Source organism: Notamacropus eugenii, chromosome 5, assembly GCF_028372415.1.
Source record: "Notamacropus eugenii isolate mMacEug1 chromosome 5, mMacEug1.pri_v2, whole genome shotgun sequence".
NCBI lineage: Eukaryota > Metazoa > Chordata > Mammalia > Diprotodontia > Macropodidae > Notamacropus > Notamacropus eugenii.
The window spans coordinates 8,401,161-8,429,035 of NC_092876.1; the positions used below are offsets into that span (position 1 = coordinate 8,401,161).

At 40.9% G+C, this 27,875-nt stretch overlaps 2 protein-coding genes across 2 annotated transcripts in view; one reads left to right on the forward strand and one right to left on the reverse strand.

Moving 5' to 3' along the window:
- The window catches only part of LOC140503263 (uncharacterized), a 79,873-nt gene that overhangs the window by 15,267 nt on the left and 36,731 nt on the right, over positions 1–27,875 (forward strand). The window contains exon 2 of the mRNA XM_072607067.1: positions 17,775–17,910. The gene's annotated coding sequence lies outside the window, so the exon portion shown is untranslated. The remainder of the gene's footprint in view (positions 1–17,774; positions 17,911–27,875) is intronic.
- On the reverse strand, positions 1,437–27,418 carry LOC140503262 (uncharacterized). The gene is given in 7 exon segments (XM_072607066.1): positions 1,437–1,941; positions 1,944–2,491; positions 2,493–3,954; positions 13,497–13,592; positions 14,632–14,758; positions 18,549–18,692; positions 27,133–27,418. Coding segments are annotated over 6 exon segments (2,502 nt in total). The 5' UTR covers positions 18,582–18,692; positions 27,133–27,418; the 3' UTR covers positions 1,437–1,705.

Genomic DNA, 27,875 nt, shown 5'->3' on the forward strand with positions numbered 1-27,875 from the left:
TGTGATTACATTGCACTTAACCAATTCCAATTTTGAAGGGATCATTTTCTTCAGGGAAATTTTGAACCTCTTTTGACCATTTGGACAATTCTGATTTTTAAGGAAGAGTTTTTCAGTATTTCTTGTGACTCTTTTATTAAGCTTCTTTTCCTTCTGTCATAATTTTCTTCAATTACTTTTATTGATTTTCCTAATTTTCCTCTAACATTCTATTTGATTTTTAAAATCTTTTGTTCTGTATTATTCTTTTTGCGTTCTTCTTGGAATTCTTGTTGGGCTTGTGTCCAATTTGCCTTTTTCTTCATGGCTTTGCTTATAGTCACTGGGATCAACCTCCTCATTTCAGAGATGACCAACCTGAGGAAAGAGAGGTTGTTCTTTGCCCAGAGTTACAAAGTCAGAGAGCATCTCAGACAGGATGTGAACCCAAGGCTTCCAGATAGTAAACTCAGTGCCCTATAATTATAACATACTGCCTACTCTACACTATTTTGAATAGCAATCTCTATTAAAAAATGACTTCATTGTCCAAACCTTTTGCCAAATACTCTAGTATGACGCTTGTGACCCAAGCAGTGATAAGAATAAAGACTCAAAGAGTGGTTTAAAGCTTTCAAAGCAATTGATAGATATTCTCAAATTTGATGCACACACCAACACAGAGATGTGTTACTACTATGCACATCGTACAAGAGATGGGGAATGTTAAGGCACAAGCTCAGTTTTCACGAGAATGGTCTCGGGTCAGGTAAAGGTGAGGGCTTCTTGAAACCACCAAGCTCTCACGAGGCCCCCTAGGGAACAGCTGGGAATTGAGGGAGTGAGACACGAGTTATCTTGTTTTCCACCTCTTCTCAGTGGAAACTTGCTGGGGAGAGCATTCCCCCCTTGAGACTGGTCCATGATCTGAGCACACCTTTCGTTAATTGACTAAGGGGCTGAGAGCATGCACAGTCCACGAGTGAACTATGCAACTGGGAGAGCTTAAATGGGGACAGGAAAGCCTGAGAGCCTTGTTTTTTTTCTTTCTCCTCAGGAAGGAGGACGCTCCCGCAGAGAGAACTCACCCTGCATGCTGACATGTAGCTTGTATCCGGAGTAAAGCCTACACCTCTGCTTCACTCTGGCAGTCTCTTCTCTTATGTTTATCTGGCTGATCCCCAAAGACCTGAGATAGGGAAGAGAACCCGGCAGCCCATGACATTAGGCAGGATAGGGGAAAACTGAGGCACTGAGAGGCTAAGTGATTTTTCCTCGGTCACACAGCTAGGAAGTGTCACAGACTGAATTTGAACTGAGGTCTTTTTTTTTCAGAGAGAGTATTGTGTCCACTGTACCACATACTAAGGAAATCATTCCATAAATAAATGTCGAACAGTTCCCATAATATTTCCACAGAATTTTTTGTGTCAACAAAAAACAAAACAGGAAACCAGTGGGAATGACTGATGGTTTTATGGCATGTGAATGTTATGGAATATTATTGAGAAATGAAAATCAATATTATGTCAGAGAAAAAATTATCACATTTAAAGGGGTACATGCACAGTAGGAAATCTGGGATGTCTAACACTGTGCTGAAGTCAGAACTGCATCTGAAAGTCTTTCCAGAGTGATTATATTCATAAGGTTTCTTTCCAGGGTGGATTCTCTCTTATTCAGCAAGACTGGAGCATTGTCTCAAATATTTTCCACATTGATTAAATTAATAAAGTCTCATTCCACTGTGAATGCTCTGATGTACAGCAAGAGCCAAACTACATCTGAAACTCTTTCCACACTGACTACAGTAATAAAGTTTCTGTCCAGTGTGGATTCTCTGATGTAGAAGAAGACTGGAGCTCTGTCTCAAAGTCTCTCCACAATGATTCCATTTATAAGGTTTTTTTCCAATGTAGATTCTCTGTTTATCAAGAGAATAACTACATCTAAAATTCACACACAATGATCACATTCATAAGATTTCTTTCAAGTATGGATTCTGTGATGTGCAGCAAGACTGCTCCTGCCTCTGAAAGCCTTTCCACATTGATTACATTCATAAGGTTTCTTTCCAGTGTGGATTCTCTGATGTACAGCACGAGTGGAGGTGCATCTGAAAGCCTTTCCACATTGACTACATTCATAAAGTTTATTTCCAGTGGGGATGCTCTGATGAAGAGTCAAGCTTTGGTTGGAACAGAAATGCTTTCCACATTGATTACATTCATAAGGTTTCTTTCTAGTGTGGACTCTCTGATGCACAGCAAGATAGGAGCTGCTTCTGAAAGCCTTCCCACATTGATTACATTCATAAGGTTTCTCTGCAGTATGGCTTCTCCGATGTCAAACCAAGTGGTGCTTCTGTTTAAATGCCGTTCCGCACTGATTACATTCATAGGGTGTCTCTACAGTGTGGATTCTCTGATGTACAGTAAGACTGGAGCTGCATGTGAAACCCTTTCCACGTTGATTACATTAATAAGGTTTTCCAGTATGGATGCTCTGATGACAAGTTGGAACTAAAATGCTTTCCATATTGATTATATTCATAACGGTTCTTTCCACTGTGGGTTCTCTGATGTGCAGTGAGTCTGGAGCCAGATCTGAAAGCCTTTCCACACACTTTACATTCATAAGGTTTCTTTCCAGTATGGATGCTCTGATGATAACTAAGGCTGCAGCTGGATGTGAAAGCCTTTCCACATTGATTACATTCATAAGGTTTCTCTCCAGTGTGGATTCTCTCATGAGCAGCAAGATTACAGCTTTTTCTAAAAGCCTTTCCACATTGATTACATTCATATGGTTTCTCTCCAGTGTGGATTCTCTGATGTACACTGAGACTGGAGCTGCATCTGAAAGCCTTTCCACATTGATTACATTCATATGGTTTCTCTCCAGTGTGGATTCTCTGATGTACACTGAGATTGGAGCTGCATCTGAAAGCCTTTCCACATTGATTACATTCATAAGGTTTCTCTCCAGTGTGCCTTCTCTGATGTCGAACAACGTGGTGCCTTTGTTTAAATGTCTTTCCGCATTGATTACATTCATAGGGTGTCTCTCCAGTGTGGATTCTCTGATGTACATTGAGACTGGAGCTGCATCTGAAAGACTTTCCACATTGATTACATTCATAAATCTTTTCCCCAACATGAATTTTCTCATGTCTAGTAAGATGACTCCTCTCAGTGAAGGTCCTACTACACTGACTACAAGAATAAGATTTCTTGACAGTGTGGCTTCTCTGATGTACAGCAGAAGAGGAGTATTCTCTGAACGTTCTATCACTTTTATGACACTCATGAGATTTATTTCTACTACGAATTCTCTGATGGGAAATGAGGTACAAATGTGGCCTGAAGGCCTGTTCACATTGCATGCATTTATGTCGATTGTGGCTAGAATGAAATTTTGGATGGTGACTGAGTGATAACTGTTGCTTAAAGGATTTACCACATTCATTGCATTCATAATGTTTCTCTCCACTTTGAATTTGTTGATGGTCAACGAGGTTTGAATTATCAGTGCAGGCCTTCTTCCCTTCATTAGGTGTAATTCCCATTTCTCTGGGATGACCTTTCTGGTGTCTAATTAGTTCTGAATTCAACCTGAAGGTCATCTCACATTCATTACATTGATAATTTTGCACTTCCAGAGGCTTCCCAAGAGACTCAATAGGCCTTGCCTGTCCAGTAGAGCTTTCAGTATATTTCTGATCCTGTGAACAGCCATTCCCTGATACCTTTCTCTTGCAGTGAATTAGGACTGAACTTTGTCTGAAACTCTTTCCATCTTTATCATATTCACAGTGACCCTTTTGTTTTTTCTTGATCTTGATATGAGATTCACAGATTTCTCTCCAACTGAAGTCAGAGTGGCCATTACTCATGAAACTTGGGTGCTGCGATGCTTCCACAGAAATACTCAGCTTTGAAGCAGATTTCCTGATTTCAAGCTTGGTCTCTCCATCTGAAGGAAACAAAGAAACGTATTTATTCCTTCTTTATGAACACAAACAGATATAAACAAACATATGCTCTACCTCCATTGATACAAAGTAACAAATTAGTAATACATTTCCTACTTTTTATTACATGTTTAGTTATCTGTCTCTGTGCAGAGACTACTATATAAGCAGTCCTTTAAACAGTAGCCAGTGGAAGTAGGATACTTGGCATGCCTGTAATATCATTTTCAATGCATTGCTACAGAACTATGAGTTCAAGCCCAATGAACAGTATGAGAAATACACTACAAAATGTAATTTGAGTTCAGATATTTTAAAAATACAAATGTGGTGGAATTTGTTTACAGCTATAATGCTTTTCACATCCACTAGTTAAATTCACTGTGCTTATGAAAAGTGATGAGTATTATTTTGTACTCAGCTGTTTCAAAAATAGTTTCCTTGAGAAGGTATTGCTCAGGTCCCTGATTATAGGCAGAGACCAGTATCTCACCCTGGAATAGAAGGCAACTATTGTCAAGTAGCAGGACTTGACAATGATCCCTGACCCAGACTTCCCCCATCTCTCCCTCACTGCATTTCTCAATGCCAGTTTTTTATACTTTCTACGGACTTAGGGATCTTCCTGCTCCTCTTTATTGATCAGCTTTGATGGCTTATCACAATCCTTCTGTGTAATCATTCCTTAGTAATTTCCAACTTTGTATGCAACTTTGCTTATATTATCTTTTGATCCACAGATAAGGCATTTGTGGCTCACATCCTAAATATTCCCACTATTTCATTCCCTAGGACATCAACAGGCAGAGTGAAGTTCCCTGCTGATAGGTTTTATTTCCTCTTTTCTGTTCTCATGTCTAAGAGCACAGAACTGCCAGTCTTGTTTTTGTACTCAACTGAGGCATGCTCTATTCTGGTCTAAGCCATCATTCTTTTAGGACAGCCATTATCTCTTTCCTTTGGAAAATTTTACATTTGATTCCTTCTGCTTCCCATTGGAAAAAAAAATAGGAAAACCACAATCCTTCCAATGAACATGATTTTAAAAATCCATTTCCATCCCATATGCAAAAATAGTATTTGTTTAAGTATGTCATCCTTCTCCCTGTAGGACTACTGTTCCTATTGTAGCCCCAGCCATTTGATGGCTGATCAACCCTTTGAGTCTCCACATTAATGGCCCAAGGGGTTTGGTCTGAAAATTCTCTAATAGGACTTGCAGAAGAAAACAGTTGCCCAATTAATTATGGGTATGTTTAACCAAGTAAAATAAATGTAAATATACAATTTTATTTAATTGTACATATTTAGTACAGGAACATAAAATATGATATTACATTACATAAACATAGAATAAATTTATAAGTCTATCAGTTCAATAATGCAAGTGCACCACTCTTTTCCTCCAGAACAATGAACATGTACTTCTCTCAAGCACAATAGTTCTTCTGCAATAATTCCAAACTCATGATCAGGTACACAATACTTTGCAAATCCATGCAGTGATTACATCAAATGTGGACCACTTCTGATTAGGTGCAGTATGTTCCTGCAGCTTCTCAACCTGACATCAAATTGTTTCCCAGTCCCTCAGAAAAGTTGGAAATTGAACTGTAAATTGATTCCCATGGATGGTCCCAGTCATGCAGCTGGACTCATTTTCTTTCTGACACTACACCAGAGTACTCCTCTCATTCTCAGGTCATCTTGTAAGCATGGCTCATCACCAGATCGAGATCTTCCAAATACTGACATGGATGGCAGGCTTTTTGGCAACCATGAACACCTTCCAAGTGATGGTGGAATCATCATGGACTATCACAACCATTCCACAGACAGTCCTTATATTGGCCCTCATTGCACTCTTCAGGCTTTTTTCTGAGCCAAACTTTTCTGTTATATACGTTGCTAACCTTCAGTTGAGCAAATTCTCCTTCCCCCTTTTTTAAACACCAGTACGTAGTTATGGAATAAAGCAAGCATTTTTATAACAAAGTACAAGAAAAAAGATGACTGTGTGTGAAACCATAAATCTCCCATGCACAACTTGCTATTCCTTTCAAATATATGAGAAAATTGTCAAGTCAATTATTTTCTTTTTCTTCCCTCCCCTACCTTAAAGATGGCTACCATTAGACACAAATATATATAGAAACGTATATAATTATATGTACACATATATATATTTAAAATTGTTCAACATACTTGTATTTCTCAGTTATAACTCTGGATGCAGAAAGTGCCTATCTTCCGATGGCCTTTATGGTTAATTTGGGTATTTATAAAAGTAGTATAACTTATTCACTGAAAGTCATTCTATATTTTTTTGCGGGGGAGGTGGTGAGTGTAGAGGGCATGAGACAATAGAGGTTAAGAGATCTGCCCAGGGTCTCTGATACAGTTAGTAAGTGTCAAATATTTAAGGACAGATGGAAACTTGGGCCCTCCTCACTTCAGATCCAGTGCTGTATCCACTGTGCCACCCACCTAGTCTTCAAACTCATTCTGAAAACAAAAATGCTGTTCCTCTATATCATATTCTCTTGGTTTTGCTCATTTCCCTCTTCATTATTTCATGCAAGATTTTCCTTGATATTCTCCAGTCACTGAACTCATCATTTCTTATAGCAAAGTACTTTATAATTTCCATCATGACCATAGACCACAACATGTTTAGCTAACTGGGCAGATTTCCAAAGCACTTGGTTGGCAACAAAGGTCAGTCATTCAGAAAAGTTTTTGTGAGGCTATAGCTGGTGTGCCCATGGTACAAAGAAGAACTCCCTTTCAAAGTTCATTTTAAATAAAATTAAGGGACAAGAAGGAGGAATGCATTGGGAAAGGGGGAGGTAGAATAGGGTAAATTATCTGACAGTAAAAAAAATGTGAAAGCCCTTTTACAGTAGAGGAAAAGATGGTGAACATGGGGGAAGGGGGGAAATATTGCTCTCACCAGATCTGGCACAAAGAGGGAATAACATCCACACTCAGTGGGGCATATCTTGTCCTACAGGAAAGTAGGAGAGGTAGGGCAGAAGAGAAGCAGGGGAGGGCTGATGGAAGTGGGAGCACATCGGGGAAGATAAAAGGCAGAAGCAAACCACTCATGAGGATGAGGAGGGTGAGACAAGAGAGAATGAGAAAAATGTAGGAAAGAGGATGGAGGGAAATAGGAATGATAAACTTTGAAAAAATTGTGGCAATAGGTTTCTCTGATCAAGACCCCCTTTCTCAAATATAAAGAGAACTGAGTCAAATTTATAGGAAGTATTCAAAATTATCTATAGTCATATGAACAAATGCTCTAAATCACTATTTATTAGAGAAATGCAAATTAAAAACACTCTGAGGGATCACTCCAAACCTATCAGAATGGCTACCATGACAGAAAAGGAAAATGATACATGTTGGAGTCAATGTGGAAAACTGAGACACTGAGGCACTGTTGGTAAAGTGGTAGTGATTCTACTGTTGTCAAGAACAATTTGGAATTATGTCAAAAGGATTATAAAAGCCTCTCTGCCCTTTGACTAAGCAATACCACTACTAGGTCAGTTTGTCAAAGAGATTGAAAAAGCAAAAAAGAAATACTGTAGCTATACATACAAACATTTATAGCAGCTCTTTTAGTGGTAGCAAAGAATTGAAAATTGAGGGGGTGTCCATCAATTGGAGAATGACCGAACAAATTGTTGCATGTGATTGTGATCAGATACTGTTGTGTCATAAGAAATAAAAGAGCATGATGTTTTCAGAAAACCCTGAAAACGTGCATATGAACTGATACAAAGACAAATGAGTAGAACCAGAAGAACACCGTATACAAGGGAGAAAGAACAAAAGCACATAAATGGGGGAAATAGGATGGAGAAAAGACACAGATAGTAATCATAACAGTGAATGTGAACGGCATGAACTCTGCCATAAAACTGAGGGAGATAGCAGCGTGGGTTAAAATCCACACTCCGACAATATGTTGTGTAGAAGGAAAACATTTGAAGCAGAAGGATACACACAGAGTAAAGATAAAAGGCTGGAGTAGAATATATTATGCTTCAGTTGAAGGAAAGAAGCAGGGTTAGCAAAAGCAAGAATAAATCTAATTAAAAGAGATAAGGAAGGAACCTACTTCTTGCTAAAAGATACTACAGGCAATGAAGTTATATCATTCCTAAACACATGCACAAAGTAGTATAGCATCAAAATTCTTACAACAGAATTCATCGAAGTTCATGGAAAAAATAGAGAGTGAACTGCACTAGTGGGGGACTTCAGCCTACCCCTCTCAGAACTAGATAAATCTAAGCACAAAATCAACAAGAAAGAAGCTAAGGATGAAGAGACAGATGTGGTACACTTCTGGAGAAAACTGAATGGAGATGGAATGGAATATGCCTTTTTCACAGTGCTACAAGGCACCTACACAAAAACTGACCATGTATTAGGGCATAAAAGCCTCACAATACAGTGCAGAAAGGCAGCAATATTGAAGGCATGATTTTCACACCATGATTCAAGAACAACTACATGTAATAATGGGACATGGCAACATAGACTAAAAGTGAATGGGAAACAAAGTAATGTAATCTTAAAGAATGATTTGGTCAAGGAAAAAATCATAGAAACAATCAATAATGTCATCCAAGAGAATATCACTAAGGAGACAACACACCAAAACTTATGGGAGGCAGCAAAAGCAGTTCTTAGGTTAAGTTCTATATCTCCAAATGCTTACATGCAAACAATACAGAGAGAAGAATTAATGAACAAAAGATGGGAAAAGAATGAATTAAAAATCCCCAATTCAATGCCAAATTAGAAATTCTGAAAACCAAAGGTGAGATTAATAAAATAGAAATTAAGAAAACTATTGAAGTAATAAATAAAACTTAGAGCTGGTTTCATGGGAAAAAAACAATAAAATAAGTAAACCTTTGTTAATTTTATTTTTAAAAGAGAGAAGAAAACCCAATGACCAGCATCAAATAGGAAAAGGCTGGATTCACAACCAAGGAAGAAGAAATGAAAACAATAATTAGGAGCTATTTTGCCCAATTATATGCCAATAAATTTGTCAGTCTTAGTGAAATGGGTGAACATGTACATAAATATAAACTTCCCAGATTAACAGAAGAGGAAATAAAACAGTTCAACAACCCCATTTCAGAAAATGAAACTGAATTAGCCATCAGTGAACTCCCCAAGAACAATGGCTAGGGCCAGATGCATTTACAAACTAATTCTATCAAACATGTAAAGAAGAATTAATTCCGGTATTATGTAAACTATTTGGGAAAATAGGCAAAGAACGTGTGCTACCAAATTCTTTGTATGGTACAAATATAGTGCTGATACTTAAGCTGGGAAGAGCCAAAACAGAGAAAGAAAAGTAGAGACCAATTTCCCTATTGAATGCAGTTGCAATAATTGTAAATAAACTATTAGAAAAGAAGTTACAGCAGGTGATCACTAGGATGATGTACGATGACCAGGTAGGATTTATTCCAGGAATGCAGGGCTGTTTCAATAACAGGAAAATTATCAGCATAAGTGACCATATCAACAACAAAACTAAGAGACATCATATGATTATCCCAATGGATACAGAAAAAGCTTTTGACAAAAGCAAGCACCCTTTCCTATTAAAAACAGTAGAGAGCAGAGGAATAGTCTTCCTTAAAATGAGAAGCAGAATCTACTTAAAAGAATCAGCAAATATTTGTAATGGGGATAAGCTAGATGCATTTCCAATAAGATCAGGAATGAGAAAACAATGTCCATTATCACCACAGTTATTCAAGAGGTAAAGGACCAGAAACACTAGTTCGAGCAAGTAGAGAAAAAAAGGAATTGAAGGAATTAGAATGGGCAAAGAAGAAAGCTATTTGTCTGCACGTGTTGTGATGGTACACCTATAGAATCAAGTAAAAAGTTTTGAAATGATAAATTTAACAGTGTTGCAAGATATAAAAGAAACTCACATAGAACATTCACATTTCTATATGTTACAAACAAAGCCCAACAGCAAGAAATAGGAAGAGAAATTCCATTTACAGTTACTGTAGACAATATAAAATACCTGGGAGTCTACTTACCAAGACAAAGTCAGGAACTCTAGTAACATAAATACAAAACACGTTTCATGTACATAAAGTCAGGTGTAAATAATTAGAAAAAGATCAGTTTCAGCTAGGTAAGGCAGAGCCAATATAATAAAAATGACAATTTTACCTATATTAATTTACTTCTTCAGTGCTATACCAATCACATTAACAACAAATTATTTTATAGAGGTAGAAAAAAGTCATACCAAAATTCATCTGGAAGAATGGTCAAGAATATTTAAGGGAATTTATGAAAAGAAATGCTAGGGAAGGAGGCCTAACCAACCTAGATCTTAAAATGTATTATAAAGCAACAATTATCAAAACTTCTTGGTACTGGCTACAAAATGGAGGGGTAGATCAGTGGAATACATGACACAGTAGTCAATGACTACAGCAGTCTACTTTTGGATAAAACCAAGGACCCCATCCTTACCCTTCTTATACTTATCCTTCTGGGATAAGACCTCACCGTTTGACAAAAATTGCTGGGAACACTGGAAAACAGTGTGGCACAAAATGAGCATAAATCAGCATGTGACACCATATATCACCATACACTGCAAACAGTTACAGGATTCAGATATCAAGGCTGATACCATCAGCAAACTAAGAGAACAAGCAATAGTTTACCTGTTAGATCCATGGAGAAAGGAAGAACTTATGACCAACTAAGAGGTAAAGAACATCAGGAAATGCAAAATGGATGATTTTGATTCCATTAAACTGAAAAGGTTTTGCAGGAACAAAGCCAGTTCAACCAAGATTAGAAGTGAAGCAGAAAGCTGGGAAATAAACTTCAAAGCCAATGTCTCTGGTAAAGCCCTCATTCCTGAAATATGTAGAGGACTGAGACAAATTCATAATGATACAAGTCATTTCCCAATTGATAAATGGGCAAAGGACATGAACAGGCAGTTTGGGGAGGAAGGAATCAAAGCTATGTATAGTTATATGAAAATAACTCTCAATCACTATTGATTAGAGAAATGTAAACACAAACAACTCTAAGGTTATCCCATCCCACCAAGCACATTGGCTAACATGACAACACAGGAAAATGATAAATGCTGGAGAAGATGTGAGAAAATTGGAACACTACTGCATTGTTGGTGAAGTTGTAAACTGATTCAACCATTCTGGAAAGCAATTTGAAACTATGCACAAAGGGCTTGTAAAACTACACACACCCTTTGACCTAGAAATATTACTTTTAGGTCTATATCCTCAAGAGATCACAACAATGGGAAAAAGACCTACATGTACAAAAATATTTCTAGTAACCTTCTTTGCAGTGGTCAAGAATGGGAAATCAATTGATTTCCAACGATTAAATGGGGAATGACTGAGAGTTGTGGTATAGGAATGGAATGGAATACTACTGTTCCATAAGAACTGAGGAGCAGGCAGACTTTAGAAAAACCTGGAAAGACTGAAATGAACTGATGCTGTCTAAAATGAGGAGAACCAGGAGAATACTGTACACACTAACAGCCACACCGTGTGCTGACTGACTTGACAGACTTAGCTCTTCTCAGCAATGCAGGGATCTTAGACAACTCCAAAGACTCATGATGGAAAATGCTGCCCACATCCAGAAAAAGAACTCTGGAGTCCGAACGCAGATTGCAGTAGACTATTTGCTCTCTTTTGTTTTCTTTTGTCTTTCTCCTGATTCCTCCCATTGGTTCTCATTCTTCTTTACAACATGACTCATGGGAAAATATGTTTAATATGGATGTATATGGGGATAGACTATAATCAGATTGCATGCCCTCTTAGGCTGGGGGAAGAGAAAATGGGGGAGAAATTTTAAAACTCACAATCTTAGGAAAGTGAATGTTGATAATTAAAAATAAATAAATATATTTTGAAAAACTCTCACTTTATCCATTTCTAGCAGATACTGGCCTGTATCTGTCTTCCTTTTCATGGCTAAACACTTAGAGATACCATCTACACCTGGGCTTTATTCTTTACATTCCTTTACTCTTACTTCCTCCAAAACTCTGCATCCTGTCTCCCAATTCACTGGTCACTTGAAGCACCTCCCTCCAAAGTGACCAGTGACCTCCTAATTGCTAAACCAAAGGTTCTTTTTTCAGTCCTCATCCTTCCTGACCTCTCTGGAGCTTTTCTCACCATCACTCACCACCTATTCTTTGATACTCTCTTTCCTCCAGGTTTCAGTGACACTCCTCTCTCATTGGGTTCTCCTCCTATCATGTCCCAAACTAACCTCATTATCTTTCTCCCAACCCTCCCATCTTGCTACTTTCCTAACACTACCCACCTCACTCTCCTGATTGTCCAGGCTCATAATAGAGACGTCATCCACTGCTCACCATCTCTCAAGCTCATATACCATCACCTTCCCTCCATTTTTAATCTTTTGGAAAGTGCTGTTTTTCCATCTTGGTAAAATCTCTCACAGCCATCCCCACTTGTTTCTCAACACTACCAGCTTCTAAGTTCAGATTCCAAATACCTTACACCTGCAATGTTAAAAAAGCCTGCTGTTTGGTCTCACTGTCTTAAGTCTCCCTGGATAAGTCAATGTTCTCCCCAGCTGTCAAATTCAACTTCCTAAAGCTCACATCTGACCTTATCACTGCCTCCTCAATAAACTGCAATGGCTCCCTAGCACCAGGATGACATAGAAAATCCTATGCTGGACTGTTAGGGAATTTCATCATCTGCCCCTCTCCTCCCTTTCCAGTCCTGCTTCATCTCATGCCAACTCCACATATGTCATGATCCAATAGCAAAGACTCCTTTGTATGCCTTCAACAGAACAAATTATCTCCAGTCTCCATTGGCTTTCCCTGGGTGGCCCTCATGCCTGGAATGCTCCCCCTGCCTTCTCTGAAGCCCCAGATCAAGCCCACCCTCCACAGTAAGGCTTTTCCAACCCTCCTTACTCCAAGAGCCTTCCCTCCCTTGACTAGCTACAGTTTCACCTGTACATAGGATGCTTTACAAGCCTCTGTGCAGGTTCCCTTCCTCACTGGTCTGTGAGCTCCATGAGAGCAGTTGATGTCCCTCACAATTCTTTCAATCTCCAGCACTCAGCACACAGAAGGCACTTAATAAATGCTTGCACACTTGAAGAAGGCCTAAGAAAAGGCCCATCTCAGACAACCTAGGCCCTTTCTCGATTCCTTAAGGAGAGCTCCATGAACCAAAGTTCAAACAATAGATCTTATGGGATCCCAGTTTTATTCCTGGAACAGAGCTGAAAGGTCAAGGCAACCAACCCCTTCATTTCACAGATGGGGAAATTGAGCTTAGGGACTTTCCCAGGATCTTACTGTGAAAAAATGTCTGAAAAAGAAAGGTAAGGCAGGTCTTCCTGCCCACAAGTCTAACATTTCCTTTACTGTGACATGTAGCTACCCTTGTGCTAACAGCCCTCACAGACCTGCTTTTCCCTCACTCACCTGCACAGGAGGTTCTGGGGTCTTCTTGCTCCAGCATCCATGGTGAATCCCCTCCCACAAAATGGGAGATCACATCTTCTCTGGGAGCTGGAAGTCCTGGGCATGGGAATAAGGAAGGGAGGAAAATGGACAAAGATTGGTAAGGCAACTCTCTTTAGGGAAAGGGGGCATGAAAGGAGGGTGCCAGCATGCCTCAAGATCCTTGTCCATGGCATTTACTATTGGAAACTTTGCTGGGGGATGGGAAGGAGATCATGTGGAAGCCAATTTGGAAGCAGAAAGTTCTGTTTTCTCCACTTCCTTCCTACAAGCATGGGCTAAATCCACAGATTCTGCCATCTACAAAGTAACAAGCAATTGCTAGTGGAGTGGAGAGGCAACTTTGGCCTGGGTTTAGGAAGCTGTGAGTTCAAATCTGGTCTCAAACAATTACTGGCAAAGCTCCCAAAGCAAGTCACTTAACCTCTGCTTGCCTCAGTTACCTCAATTGTGTAATATCATCTGACTCACAGGCTTCTTAGAAGGATGAAATTAAATAACATTTTTTGGCACCGTGCTGGCACACAGTAGGTATACATGAATGCTTATATTCCCTTCCTTCCTTTCCCACCATTTCTTTTGGGCTGTGGGTAATTTAGGAAGGAAGATCCAGGTATCTGAGAGTCAGACCAGGAGCTGGTGAGGGCAAATTGATACTTGTCAACAAGAAGAAACTTCCAAAGATCAGACAAAACTTAAAGGAGAAGAGGCTACATTGAGAGGTGAGGGCTTCCCTGCACAGCCCAACTCTAAGGAAAAGCTAGCTGAGCATTTTCAGAGATAAATTCATGTTCAAGGAGAGGTCAGACTAGGTATATTCCGAGATTCTCAACAGTGGTTTGATCTTTGACCTCAGGCTCCCTCAAACTAGAAAGGGACAGTTTCAGGGGGAACAAAGAAAACTCCTTGTTTTCTATCACACATTGCAAAAATGTTTCATGGAAAATCAGGCAGGAAGAGGACTGTCTCAGATACAAGAGATTTGCATTTTGGCTTTTCCAATCATGAATAAATGCTCCATATCCTGAACACTAGGAAGGGAATGAAGGAAGTTCTTTGGATGGTAGATTCATAGATCTAGAGGAAGTGTCCTTACCTAGGGAGAGCAGGTTCTGGGCATTCTCCAGCATGACCTCCTTGTACAGCTCTTTCTGAGGATTGTCCAAGAGGCCCCACTGCTCTGGGGTGAAGTCCACAGCCACATCCTTGAATGTCACCAGCCTCTAAGCCATCAAAAGTCATAGGATGAGCTGAAAGAGACTCCAGAATTCATCTAGTCTCACCCTCATCAATTTAGCTAAGGAAAGTGAAGCACAAAGAGATCTACCCAAAGGTCACACCCTTAATGAGCTTCAGAGCCAATACTTAAAACCACAATCATGAAAAGCCCAATTGAATATGGAGAACAGCTTTTTGTATTTGCAGCTGGAATAAAGTTGAGAAATGGGTTACTAAAAGTTGTTTCTCCCTATGGAGACAGAGAACTTATTTGATCTATCAGAGATACATGGAGATCTGTCAAGGAGAAAGGGAGAAGGTGAAGTGAAAATCCTCCCTTGTCAGAAAAGGCATAAATCATGTGTGAGAAAGAAAATTCCACTGACTTCAAACAGAAGAACAGAGTGAAAGCCCCTTATCCCTCTCTTCCTCTCCCCCTGACCTAAGACTACCCCTCACCCCCAAAGATGGGGACTTGGCTGACCCAAACCATGCATTCTGAGGCTTTGTACTGGACCCTGTCCCAGCACCTGAAGCTGAGGATAACAGGAGGCCTGGCCCCAGGAGACCTGCTCTGGGGCAGTGGTAGAGGCAGCAGCTTTGGTGTCCCCTAACCTCTTCAGCCCTTGATTCTCAAGGGACAGAAACTGCCCCTTCCTATGCCTGATGCCCCCAGATGAAGGAGCAAAGGAGAAGCGTGAAGGGACTGCTGCCCAACAGGAGTCTAGCCAAATGCAGCCTTGCAAGGAGGTTGCACAACCTGGTTTTCAGAAGATTCCAACAGGGAGAAAGATCATCACACATCCCGCCTCCTTGAACACCAAAGTGAGGGCACTTGACAGCCACACAGATATTCAGAGCACCATTGCAGCCCTAAGTGTCAAAGAGGAAGAAAGCAGTGGCAGAAGGACCATTCAGCAGTGGATGGGACCCTGCCCAGCCCCCTGGATCCCTGGCCCTAAACCAAGGACATGAAGTGACCAGGAGGGCAGAAGTGGTAGCTGAGTGCAAGGCACCAAAATCGGCAACTAGAGATGTGAGCTTCCCCAGACCACTGGGGGTCCATTGCAGTCCAGGAGAAGAGTTGCAAGGGAGGCAGCAAGTGAGAGCCTGGCCAATATTCAGTGTTCAGAAAGGTGGGTTCTCATGGACTGCATTCCTGCAGGATCAAGCAAGAAATCCACATCTAGTGCAAAATTAAAACAGGGTGGAAGAATCCTCAGCCTCACTAACCTCCTGACAGGAATCTTTAGCACAAAACCACCTTGTTCCTACATGGAATGATGTAGTTTGCCATCGGCAACACTGAGCAGAAACTCACAACCTAGAAGGGCATCTACACCTAGACTGAGGATGATGTTCCCTCCTTTCAGCACATCGCCAAACTGGACTGGACACCACTTCAGGTAGGTTGTCCACCATCATCTGAACACTAGGAATCACAACCAAAGTGGCCCATCCCTGGCCTCCACAGAAACCTGGGCCTCAAAAATGATCTCCACTCGACTGCGTGAAGGTGATGCTGCTTCTCCCAAGGGTCAACTCAGAATCACACTCAGGACTAAACTGAGCAGTATGAGACTATTTCCAGTGCAGGGAAAGAGACCTCTGTTTCTCTATGGAGGGCATGATTGGCTCCAGGTATGAGGAGTTATGGCCAATATATGCCTTTGCCTTATGGTTGCTTTCATTAGTCAATGGCAAAACATTCAATCATCATGATTATTTAGTGAGAATCAGTAACCAAAAAGAGGAAAGGAGGTTTCCTTTATTTACTACAAAGGTAATACTTTATTAACCAATGCTTGGATTTGAGCAAATTCAGGAGAAAGTCATTGCCAGTCTTCTTAAGAGAATAAAGGGTTCATGCAGACACCTAGAACTCTGGAATTTGGGAGAGCAAGAGTCAAGACAAGGGACTGTAGCTGAGTGAATAACAACACACAAGACTGCTTGACCAGAGCTGAAAATACTCTGATACCTGGCACAGCTCATTCATTTTTCCAGCCTCTTAAACGGGGGACACATGGTTGGCCAATATGCCAGGAATCTCAAGCTCTCCCATCTCACTTGGTTCCACTTCCATTATGTAGTGACATGAAGTCACCTTGTATTATTTTGGCTTATTCTCTATCATGCAGTTAAAATTCTTTTTACCTTTTCATCACTGTGATTCTTTCCTTTAAATAAGATTGAAGCTTTATTGGGAATCCATATTTCAGTTTTCACTTCCTTTACTTCTATTAATTCTGTGCTGCACAGTTATGGAATTTATCCATCTTTCCTTCTTTTGGAGATTCCCAGGAATTTGTCTCTGTCCCCTTTTCACTAGGGTCTCTTCAGTCCCTGCTCTCCTCTCCACTGCATGTACTCTCAGCGTGGGCTCTCACTGGAGAAAGGCATGCTTTTGTTGATTGATAATTGAGTACCTAACTTGCTCCCAACCAAACCTTTCAAGCTTCTTTCCTTCTATTCTGACCTCTTTCCTTCTCCATCCTCCCACATCCATCCTTTCCCACTGAGGGGTGGGGCCATGAACTTTCATGTATGGAGAGAGCCCAGCTGGCTCATTCCATTTCTGACATACCTGCACCACTTTGGGACTTAATCTGATTGACTTCTCCAGTGTGCCCAGCGTGCCATCCATACTGCAGAGTGTAGTGGACTGCCCGTGTCCCTACACGGCTCGGTGATGTGGTTGAAGAAAAGAGAGATGGGATGTGGGAAAAGATAGACCAGTTCCCTTTATTGATCTGAGGGTCCAGGTATTTACAGACAGAAACTGCAAGCCTATGTGAGATTCTGCTCATCTCCAGTCCCAGAGATTTGGCCAGTCTTATTGTCTTTAAAGACTGTTAGCAGAGAGGACATCTATTTTACATATCCCTTGTTTTCTGTAATTCTCATGTTTGTCTCAAGGAGAGAGCAACATCTGGGGGGCATGGAGAGCCATTCCTGATGATAATGAGCACAGTGTCAAAGAACAGTTTCCCTGAAGGTCTTTCCTGATCTTGTCAACAGCACTCCACCCTGGCCCTCCACAGCAGAGAACTCATTTGGATAAAGCTGCTGACTTGTCATCTCTGTCACCTCCACCAGTTGACTGGAAGCCCTTGAGGCCAGCGACTGGTTTTTCCTTCCTGTGTATAAACAGCAGGTGAGCCCAGTGTCCCTACCCTTTGTAAATACTTGTGGCCTTCACCTAAGAAGTGGCAAATGGGGAGGATTCAGAGAGACCTGGGAAGGCGTGTGACCGAGGCAGGAGGACTGGAGCAGCAGTAGGAGGAGAATTTCTGTTCTGCTGACAGCCCTGCAGAGTACCAGAGCTGGGGGAGCCTCAGGGCTCTGCTCCAGGCCTGGTCAGGCAAGACTCAGGGTCAGGGTTCCCTGGACCTTCAGTGGCTACAAGGGAGAGGTGCGTTAAAAGAAACAAAGAGTGAGGCGAGGTGAGGTGAGGTGAGGTGAGGTGAGGTGAGGTGAGGTGAGGTGAGGTGAGGTGAGTGTGTGTGTGTGTGTGTGTGTGGTAGGAATACAAAAGGATTGCAAGATAGACCCAAAAAGGCAGCAACTGGGGGATGGGCAGGAGTGGAGGTTAGTGCTGGAGATCCCAAAGTGCCTATACATCGCTTTATTACACAGAAAGACAGAGCAAGGCAGTATGGTTACCATTTTTTTCAATTTTTGTAAAGAAACAACTCATATGTGAGGTATTACCAACCTCTTAGAGAATCCTGGGTCCACAGAAATGGCCTCTTTGGCTGAAGTTGGGCAAGTCTGAGGAAGGACTGCACTCACCTGGGCTGGGGGGCTGGGTCTCCCAGGGGCCATTCCCCTGGCTCCAGGATACTTGCCTGGGCCAGGTCTGGTCCTCTGCAGACTCAGCTGGGCAGGTTGAAGGATTCCCACTCAGGAAGAGCTCTTTCCAGTCACTTTCAGGACCTACAGTAATTTAGAGAGGGTGGAGTCACACAGGAATTACAAAGGCCCTGCCCCTGCCCTCAGGGCAAAGACACCCAGGTGTGGGGGAAGGAAAGTCAGCTTTGGGAATCAGGATGGTCTGAACAAGAAAACTATTCCTCTCCCCCATTCTCCTACAAAGAACCAGGAGGCAGAAGGGGCTTAGGGATTCCAAGTGGCATGAGAATAGTCAGAGCCTCCAAGGCTCCTGAGCCAGACCTCTTCCTCCAACCCGCCCTCTGCCCTCCCTACCTCCCCTCTCCTCAACAAACACATAAACAGGATCCAAATTCTCCCTCATTACACCTGCCTCACCCAGATAACCACTTTGCTCATTCAACTGTATGCTCCAGGGGTTAAGTCTTGGGCTTTCTTTATGCTTGTCCAGCACCAGGCCCCCTCCATATGCCCAACCACCCACCCCCAACACACACCCCATCTCCCCCTCGTCTAGATCTAGGAGAGAGGGTAGATAGAGAAGGTTGAAGACAGGGAGGGCTCTGGGATGGAGCTGTCAGGAGTGATCAGGGCAAGTCTGAGAGGAAGAGACACAATCCTGGCTGGGACTCATTTATCTGGCAGTCAGACTGAGGGTTTAGAAGAAATGTGGGGGCAGAAGGAGAGGGGACATCTGAGTGACAGAAGGGTTCCAGGAAGACAGCTGAGCCTGAGGGACAAAGGAACTGTGTCCTGGGTCTCCCCAGGGGCCAGGGGTGGGGGTGTGTGACCCCTGGGACCTTCTTTAGAGCTTAGCCTTGGAGGCTGCTTATCTGAGTCCCAGGAGGGAAAGTGGAGGCAGGGAAGCAAAGGCCTAGGACCTGAGAGGGAGCCAGCAGGAGAGCCACAGGTTCAGGTAAGGGAAGCCAGGCAGGAGCCTTACTGCTGTTGACCTAAAAACTTGGTTAAAGAAAAGGTAACAGGCTAAATGCATACGTTTTAAAATTTAATTAATTAATTGATCAATTCCCCATTAAAGAAAACGGTAACATAATGCATTATGGAGCCAGAAATGTTCTGGCTGCCGATACAAAGAATTGGGCAGCCTTAATTATGTGTTAGAACTGTTGACCTGAAAACTTGTTAAGAAAAGGCAACAGGCTAAATGCATACATTTTATGATTTAATTAATTAATTAATCAATTCCCTATTAAAGACAACGGTAACATAATGCATTATGGAGCCAGAGATGTTCTGGCTACCCAGTACAGAAATCTTCTGGCTGATATACATTTTGCCGTGAGAAAGGAGTTCTCTTAGATAAACACACTGAAAACAAAGTAGCATCAGTTGGGTTTTATGATCCCAAGCTCTGGGCATCTTCTTTCCCTAGCATGCCTTTGAAGTTGTTTATCTTAACAGAGTTGACAAAGCTGAAGTTACAACCCAAGGTATCTGTGTTTTTCTCTTATCACTAGGATACTAGAAGAAGGGTCTGGTAAGGAAGTCCCATTTGCTTGACATCAAAAGGCAGCCTCTAAGTTAAACAAAGGGGACTATTAGGTTCAGGCTCTTCTTAATTCAAACTTTGAACCGTATTAAAGTCTAAAATTTATATTAAATATTATCATTCCCTCCTTTTGCTCAAAGGCAAGCCGAAGGCTTCGCCTGTAGACCAACAAAGATAGGAAAAACTAAATCTTCATGTAGGTCTTAGGAAAGCTGTCTCTGTCTGATGGCATCTTCTTCAGGCCCTTTCAAACTTGGAAGGCATGGTCCACTCAGGAGCAGGGGCAATGGAGGTGACAGATGGATCCAAGAGTCTACACAGAAAACTTGACAGGGTCTCCCAGAAAAACATGATTTGATAATTGAAATGAAACAATACAACATAGTTAACATGGCTAAAGACACTTAGCAATAGTTCAGTTTCCCAGCCATGCAGGGCTAGGTTCAAACAACACAATGAAGTTTTTTTACAGTTCACAAATTGCATTTTTACATTGTCAGGTACAGATTAAAACTTAGATGGCTCACAATAGACTAGTTTTGAAAGGGAGATTTACATGTCACCAACATAAACAAGAAAATTAAATATGAACCATACAAATCAATGCAATTATTATTTCAAAGTTAATTAACATTAAGTTCCTTGTATCCCAGTAATCCATTCTTAGTTTTCATTTAAACAAAACCTTGAATCCCAGATTTCTCATGTAGTTATCTGATACCTAGATATCTTTTCTTTGACAATAGGTTTTATTCTTGGGACAGTTCAAAAAGAGAATTCTGCCTTTCTGGTTCAAATCTAGAAGTTCCCACATACTTCTGACAATATAAATTAGTACAATTACTTAAAATTTGTTCTCCACTTTTGAAATTTCAGAAAATTTCAGTTCACATTTTTTACTGTTTCTATCTTTACCTAAATCTTGTACCTGGAACAAGAATCTTTTAAAATGTGAGGGTTCAACTCTATAAGGAACTCATCTGCCTTTTAACTTATTGGACAGATATTTTAACGAAGAAGAAATAATTTCACTTACTTTTACTACTATCCTATACAAATTTTATGCAAAAATCGAAATTTGAGATCTTATTATCAAAAGCATGACAAATTTTAGAAGTCAATCATATCCATTTGCATATGATTCTTAGAGGAATCAGGCTGATCCTGTTGTTTTTCCTCAAAATTTGCTACTCTAATTAGACATCTATCACATTACATCTTTGTCTTATTACCTGATCTAATCATCTCCTCGATGTTATCTCTATATTATATTCATTTATTTGGTCAGGAATATAGGTTAAAGTTGTAAGCTATTCATTCCTGCACCCCATTGTAATAACTCAGAGATGCTCCAATTTCCATTTATTATTTGATAGACTTAGTATTATACTTACAGAACTTCTTAATTATAAAGATTTGCTATAAAAGAGAAAGAGGGACAATGTTAACAGAAGCAAAGGATCTCCTTAGTTCTGGTTGACTTCAGGAATAAGCCATTATCTGACATGTAATCATGAGGTTACAAGGTGCTGAAAGCAGGGCTTAGAGGTAATCAGGTGGGGAATTTCCTTTTTGAGAAAGGAAATAGCACATTTGGAAAAGAAAGTTAGGAAGATCCTACCTAGGCCGTGTCCAAGGTCGTCTTCAAAACGTTTCCAAGCATCCACCATTAGCCTGCAGCACATGTCAATTGGCTTTATGATAACTTAGACAAGTATTCCTGTAATCAGAGCTTCAAACAATAGTAAATTGCAGTCCCAGTCTTATATAGCAAATAAATATTGGCTGGTATCCCTCAGATAAAATACTTCCTCACTCTTTAACCCATCTGAAACTGGCACAAAAGTATCCAGAACAACTATCTAGGAGCAAGAGGGGTTTGCATAACCCATATTTATTCCCAAATCTTATCTACTTTTCATAGTTTCAAACAGAACTTAATTTATCTTTCCAAATCTCTCAATCCTATTCTTCCACTTGCTTTCACTTTTTAACCATAAGACAAGATAGCTATAAGTTATTACTTTTTGCTAGCATAACTGTACTGGAATCTCATTCCAGCTTAAACAAAACAAAGAGGTTAATGACTAAACTTATAATTTGATGGAATTATGTCTTTGTTTCACAAGTTGTTATTCTTCCCTAATTATACTCACTCTGGAAGAATGAGATACTTCAGGAATTAAATCTTTTACATAATAAATTCAAATGCAAACTTTAACTCTGACTTAGGCCATAGAATGACTACATATTCAGATTTAACAGTATATTATTTTGAAGCTTTAGTAGGCCTTCTAAGAATCATCCATGATTTTTCAAAACATTTCTTCTAAAAGTATTTCCCTTCTTTAAAAACAGTTTAAAATTTACTCTAATGTTCACTAAATTCTTATGAAAAAAACTAGTTGGAAACTTTAAAATGCTTGATATCTCTTTTTTCTTCTTAAGCAAAAATAAACTCTCAAAACTGGAATTCATTAAAGCTGAGTTGTTACAAAAATGTTCTTAAGTAATATGAATTTCCAAAGTATTATAACAAACTGAATTCTTAATTATTACAGTATTCTTAGATATGAGACTGACTCACAGAAAAACACTGTTGCTTTTAAAATCCTTTTAAACAATGGGAACATCTTAAAATGAGTCTTAGTTTACATAAATTTCTGCCCATGTTCTAATTTCAGATAAAAATAATGTTAGCTTTCCCAGTACGATTACACAAAAGGCTCACATGTTTTGCTGGTCACTTGTTATTGACCACAGAAATTTGCTATAGAAGGAAAAAGCAGGGACATATGACATACAAAATATGACAGGATAAAACATCTTTTACTCTGTTTGAGTTCAGATAGGAGTGAAATTCTCCAATCATGCACTATCTGTTTCATAGCCAGACTCAGGAATAGGGAAACTGAGCCAGGGGGATCCCATCCTAGATTGAGTCTAGAATTGTCCCCTCAATGTTTAGTCAGGTGAGAAATATTCCTTTGTGGCATGTGTCTCAGATACTGATTTAATGCAGACAACTATACCCAAATTCAAACTCAAAACAAAAATAGTTATGGTCCCAAATGCCTTTTACCTTAAACAGCAAGTTTCACTAATCCCAGCTTAGAGTCAGATAACGGTTATTTCCACTCTCTTGGAGTTACAATAAACAATAAAGATTTACCAGGACACACACACATAAGGGATTCCATTTAACATCTTTCCTTCTCAGATTTAAAACTTTCCTGATGTAACAGCCAATTATTAAAAATTCTTTCTGTCTATTACAACTTCTGTGCAAGTAATATTCATTGTTTAGAATCTGCATTAACCAACCAAATTCCTTTACTAAGACTGATGATCTTACCCACAGGAATGCGAGGACTGTTCTGAATGAACAGAAGGAATTTAAATAAACTTTTCACTCTATTGTGGGACTGTTCTGAATGGGCAGAGGGAATCTAAATAAAATTTTCACTCCATTCCCTCCTTTCCATACACAGGAATCACTTAACAATTTTAGGTTTCAGCATTCAAACAGTAATCCCAAATAACTTAGTTAACAATCCTAAAACTTCATAGAAGATAGCCAAATTCTTTAGCTTTAACTTTTTTAACAGACAAGGGTGAAAATACCTGGTTTTCTAAATGACAATTACAAAACATTATAAGACAAAGTTAGCAGGACTGATAAAGTAACGTAACTGGTGTTACACAATTTTCCCAACATCTTTTAGTTTCAACAAAGGTCAAATTAAAAATTGCTTTGTCTAACACCATTTCTAGATTACAGTGGTCACTCAATTTTCACAATCTAAGAGAAATTCAGAAATACAATCCTAGAAATACAGTTTTAACACAACAATAACTGCAGATGGTATAATTTGCATTTCTAGAAATTATTGATCTTATTACTTTTAGCAATTAAAACCACTTCAAAGGTAACAATTACATTTGAGAGGTAATAATGTTGTATGTAACATATACCAGTCATTATGTTAAGCATTTTACAATCATTTTATCATTTTGATCCCATAACAACAAGCACAATTATATTTACAAATCAGAAAATGGGTCACACAGAGATAAAATACTTTTTGCAACTGAACAGAGAAGTGAAGCTTACCAAGAGCAGAGAAACTGATGTCCCAGTGGCAACTTTCACAGGCAGAGTTTAGAGAATGCTCGCTACAGGCCTGATTCTTCCACGTTTTCCCCCAACCTCCCACTGCAACAGAATTTACTGAGCCCCTAAGGTGATATGCAGGTGCTGGGAGAGGGTGGGCGGAATGCTTTACCTAGAAAGATGGGCTACTCACAATCTTAGCAGTAATTTCAAATGATCAGTTCCCGAAATATTTCTGATTAATTTCACAACATACAAATCTGCTAAAATGATTTTACCTAAGATGATCTAACTTTCCATTGTAATTCCAGGTTGACCAGACCGGAACAACAAGGAAAAGTGTTAAAATTTTGTTTGTTAATTTATTTCCCTAGCTGCAGCCCCTAGAGTCTGGCTGCTTGCATTGAAATCTTACAAGATAACACACTCATTCACAGCACACATGATGCGGACAGGGACATACACCAACAGACAAACTGACAACAGGACAAATACAAACGTAACTCACAAAAAAACAACCCAGAGAGAGAAGGCAATTAGAAGCTTGCTAGAAATCCCCATCATGAATTGGCTATTATCATTCTGAGGAAAGGATGTTGCAAGAATCCAAGGTCTGATGATAAAGGGGAATCCTGCAGCCTTTGCTCAGAACACCCCTGTGGTCGTTGGAGGGGTGGGGAGCCTTGGTGCCCCAAAGTTTCTGACTGTCTTAAAGGAACAGGCCCCATGGGAATAGGTTCAGGCCTTTAGTTCTTAGGTGGATTGTAACTGTCCTCTTCAGGACCAGAGCCCTTACGGGAAAGCGGGGAGGGGGAATGGGGAGGAGGGAGGCAACGGAGGCTTGAACAGAAGCTGCCTTCCTCAGGTCTAAGGTAGGGGAAGGCCAGGGGGAAAGATTGCATCTAGGTGCCGTCAGTTTCGCCAGATCAGAGGCCTTCAAGGGGAAGGGGAGGAAGGAAAGGGGGCAAGAAATAGGATGGAGGGAGTGAAGGGAAGGACATGCTGGAGCCCTTGAAGAAGAAAGGATTTTTGCCAGCTCATGGCTAGGTGCTGAAGCAGCTCCCAGCCTTACAGAGAAGAAGCTACCTGTGTTTTGTTCTCACTCAGCCAAATCAGCAAGCCCAAGATGAAACATTCTCACTACTGGCTAGTTGTTTTGTTGGCCTTTAAACTTAATTTGGTTGTAAGATAAAGTAACTTTGACCGGTCCAAAAGAGCCTTGTGGTGGCCAACGTAATTTAGGGCTATCTTTAGTTGACTGACACTAGTGCTAGTAATACCTGGGATCATCAGGTTGGTAACGGCTTGACACACAAGAAGCAGGGGTCTTGTCAGCCGGATTTCTACTTCTAGTTTTTGACTGACCCATAGCTAGCTGATCGATCTTCAGAGGAGACCTAATTAATACAGAGGCATTTTCACGCAGAGTGGTCTCTGTCCTGCGGTTATCTTTAAAGGGAATTTTTGAGTCCTTTGGAAGCTGGGAATGGAAGGACTTACCCCGACCCCGTCAAGGCCCAGGACTCTAGGAAAAACGGTTCCTATTGGCGCCGGAGTCCTGGCGTTGGCGAGATGAGGAAATGTCCATTCGGTTCCTCAGTTCCAATCCACGTTTGGGCGCCATAACTGTTGACCTGAAAACTTGTTAAGAAAAGGCAGCAGGCTAAATGCATACATTTTATGATTTAATTAATTAATTAATCAATTCCCTATTAAAAACAACGGTAACATAATGCATTATGGAGCCAGAAATGTTCTGGCTACCCAGTACAGAAATCTTCTGGCTTATATACATTTTGCCGTGAGAAAGGAGTTCTCTTAGATAAACACACTGAAAACAAAGTAGCATCAGTTGGGTTTTATGATCCCAAGCTCTGGGCATCTTCTTTCCCTAGCATGCCTTTGAAGTTGTTTATCTTAACAGAGTTGACAAAGCTGAAGTTACAACCCAAGGTATCTGTGTTTTTCTCTTATCACTAGGATACTAGAAGAAGGGTCTGGTAAGGAAGTCCCATTTGCTTGACATCAAAAGGCAGCCTCTAAGTTAAACAAAGGGGACTATTAGGTTCAGGCTCTTCTTAATTCAAACTTTGAACCGTATTAAAGTCTAAAATTTATATTAAATATTATCAGAACAAAGACGTGTTCTGTGTCCTTCAGATCTATGGTCTCCATAAGTCATTCACTAGACCATTAGAAAGGAATTTCTTAATTGCATAGGTTGCAAATACAGTAAGATAACAGAGTTTGACAAAGTTTCACATAGAAATTATGACCCAAGATATCTGTGTTTTCTTTACCATTAACATGCCATAACATAGTATATGTCCAGAAAATATGAAGATATGGAAAACGTCCCGTTATTCAAGATAGCGTCTTAGGTTAAAGGTCTCTTAAGGAATGTTAAGTCAGCCCTGGCTGGCTTTTGCTGACATAGGAAGAGGAATTCTCTGAGTTTGCTTCAGAGAGAACAAAGAGATTATTCCAAAATTTTATATTAAACATTATCAGGGCCTGGGTCCTTACAGGGAGCCAGGGCTGCTGTTGGGACACTGGAACAGGAGACAGGACATTGGAGTCCTGAGGGGGAGGCTGAAGGGAGTCCTGCTGGGTCCCTATGGGGGAGGTCTGAAAGGTGGCAAGTGTGACTCAGTGGTGAAGCTGGGGAAGGCGTCCCAGGGCATTTGGGAAGGGAGACTGAGCCCTGAAGAGAGGCAGGGACTGGGATCCTGCCAGGGAGCCAGCAACGGAGAAAGGAGGGCTCCTAGCAGCCCTGAAGGACACTGAGCACATGGTCCCATGGGAAAGAAACCCAAGCCAGCAGGAGCTGAGGGCTGCATGGCTTCCTGACTCAAACCTACCTGGGAGGTGCGGGCACAGAGCTGGCTTCTGCGAGGAACAGGGAGCTCAGCTCCAAAGGAAGTAGGAAGCATAATCACAGCTCCAAAGGAAGAAAGCAGCTGGATCTCAGCTCCATGGGCTTCCTCTTCCAGCCAGGACACTATGGGGGGGCTCTCTCAGTTTCAGAGCCCCACCCTGTCCATTCCCACTGAGACCTCAGGATCTTCCCTTTCCTTCAATGGCTCCCACAGTCAGCTTCCCAGACCCGACAGGCCTCTCCTCCTCCAGCCCTGCCCTCCATCCTGTGGAATGCCTTGGCCAATGTAATAACTGTTTTCCCCTCTAGATCCCTCCCCTGGCCTCCACACTCCACCCCAGGGCTCAAATTCCACCTGGGCCCCCACCCACTCCACTAGTCACCTGGGAGAGTTCTCCTCCCATAACCTCTCTCACTCCCTCCTTCCCCTGCTCTGGGACTCAGACCCTCCTCCTTCTGAGCAGGATCTTCTGGTCTTCTTCCAGCTCTAGTCCCACATGCACCTTCTTCCAAACTAGGACACCAGACCCTCCCTCCCTCCTGTCTCTCCCAACCATCCCCTCCCCCACCAGGCAGGTGTCCCTGTCCTCCCTGCTGTTGGACCCCACACTTGCCCAACCCAATTTAACCCTCTCCTTCAGTCTTGAAACATTTGCATTTCCCTCTATCTTGTTATTTCTTTTCCTAGAGGACATTCTCTCACTGAAAGGCAGAGGCAGCAGGGAG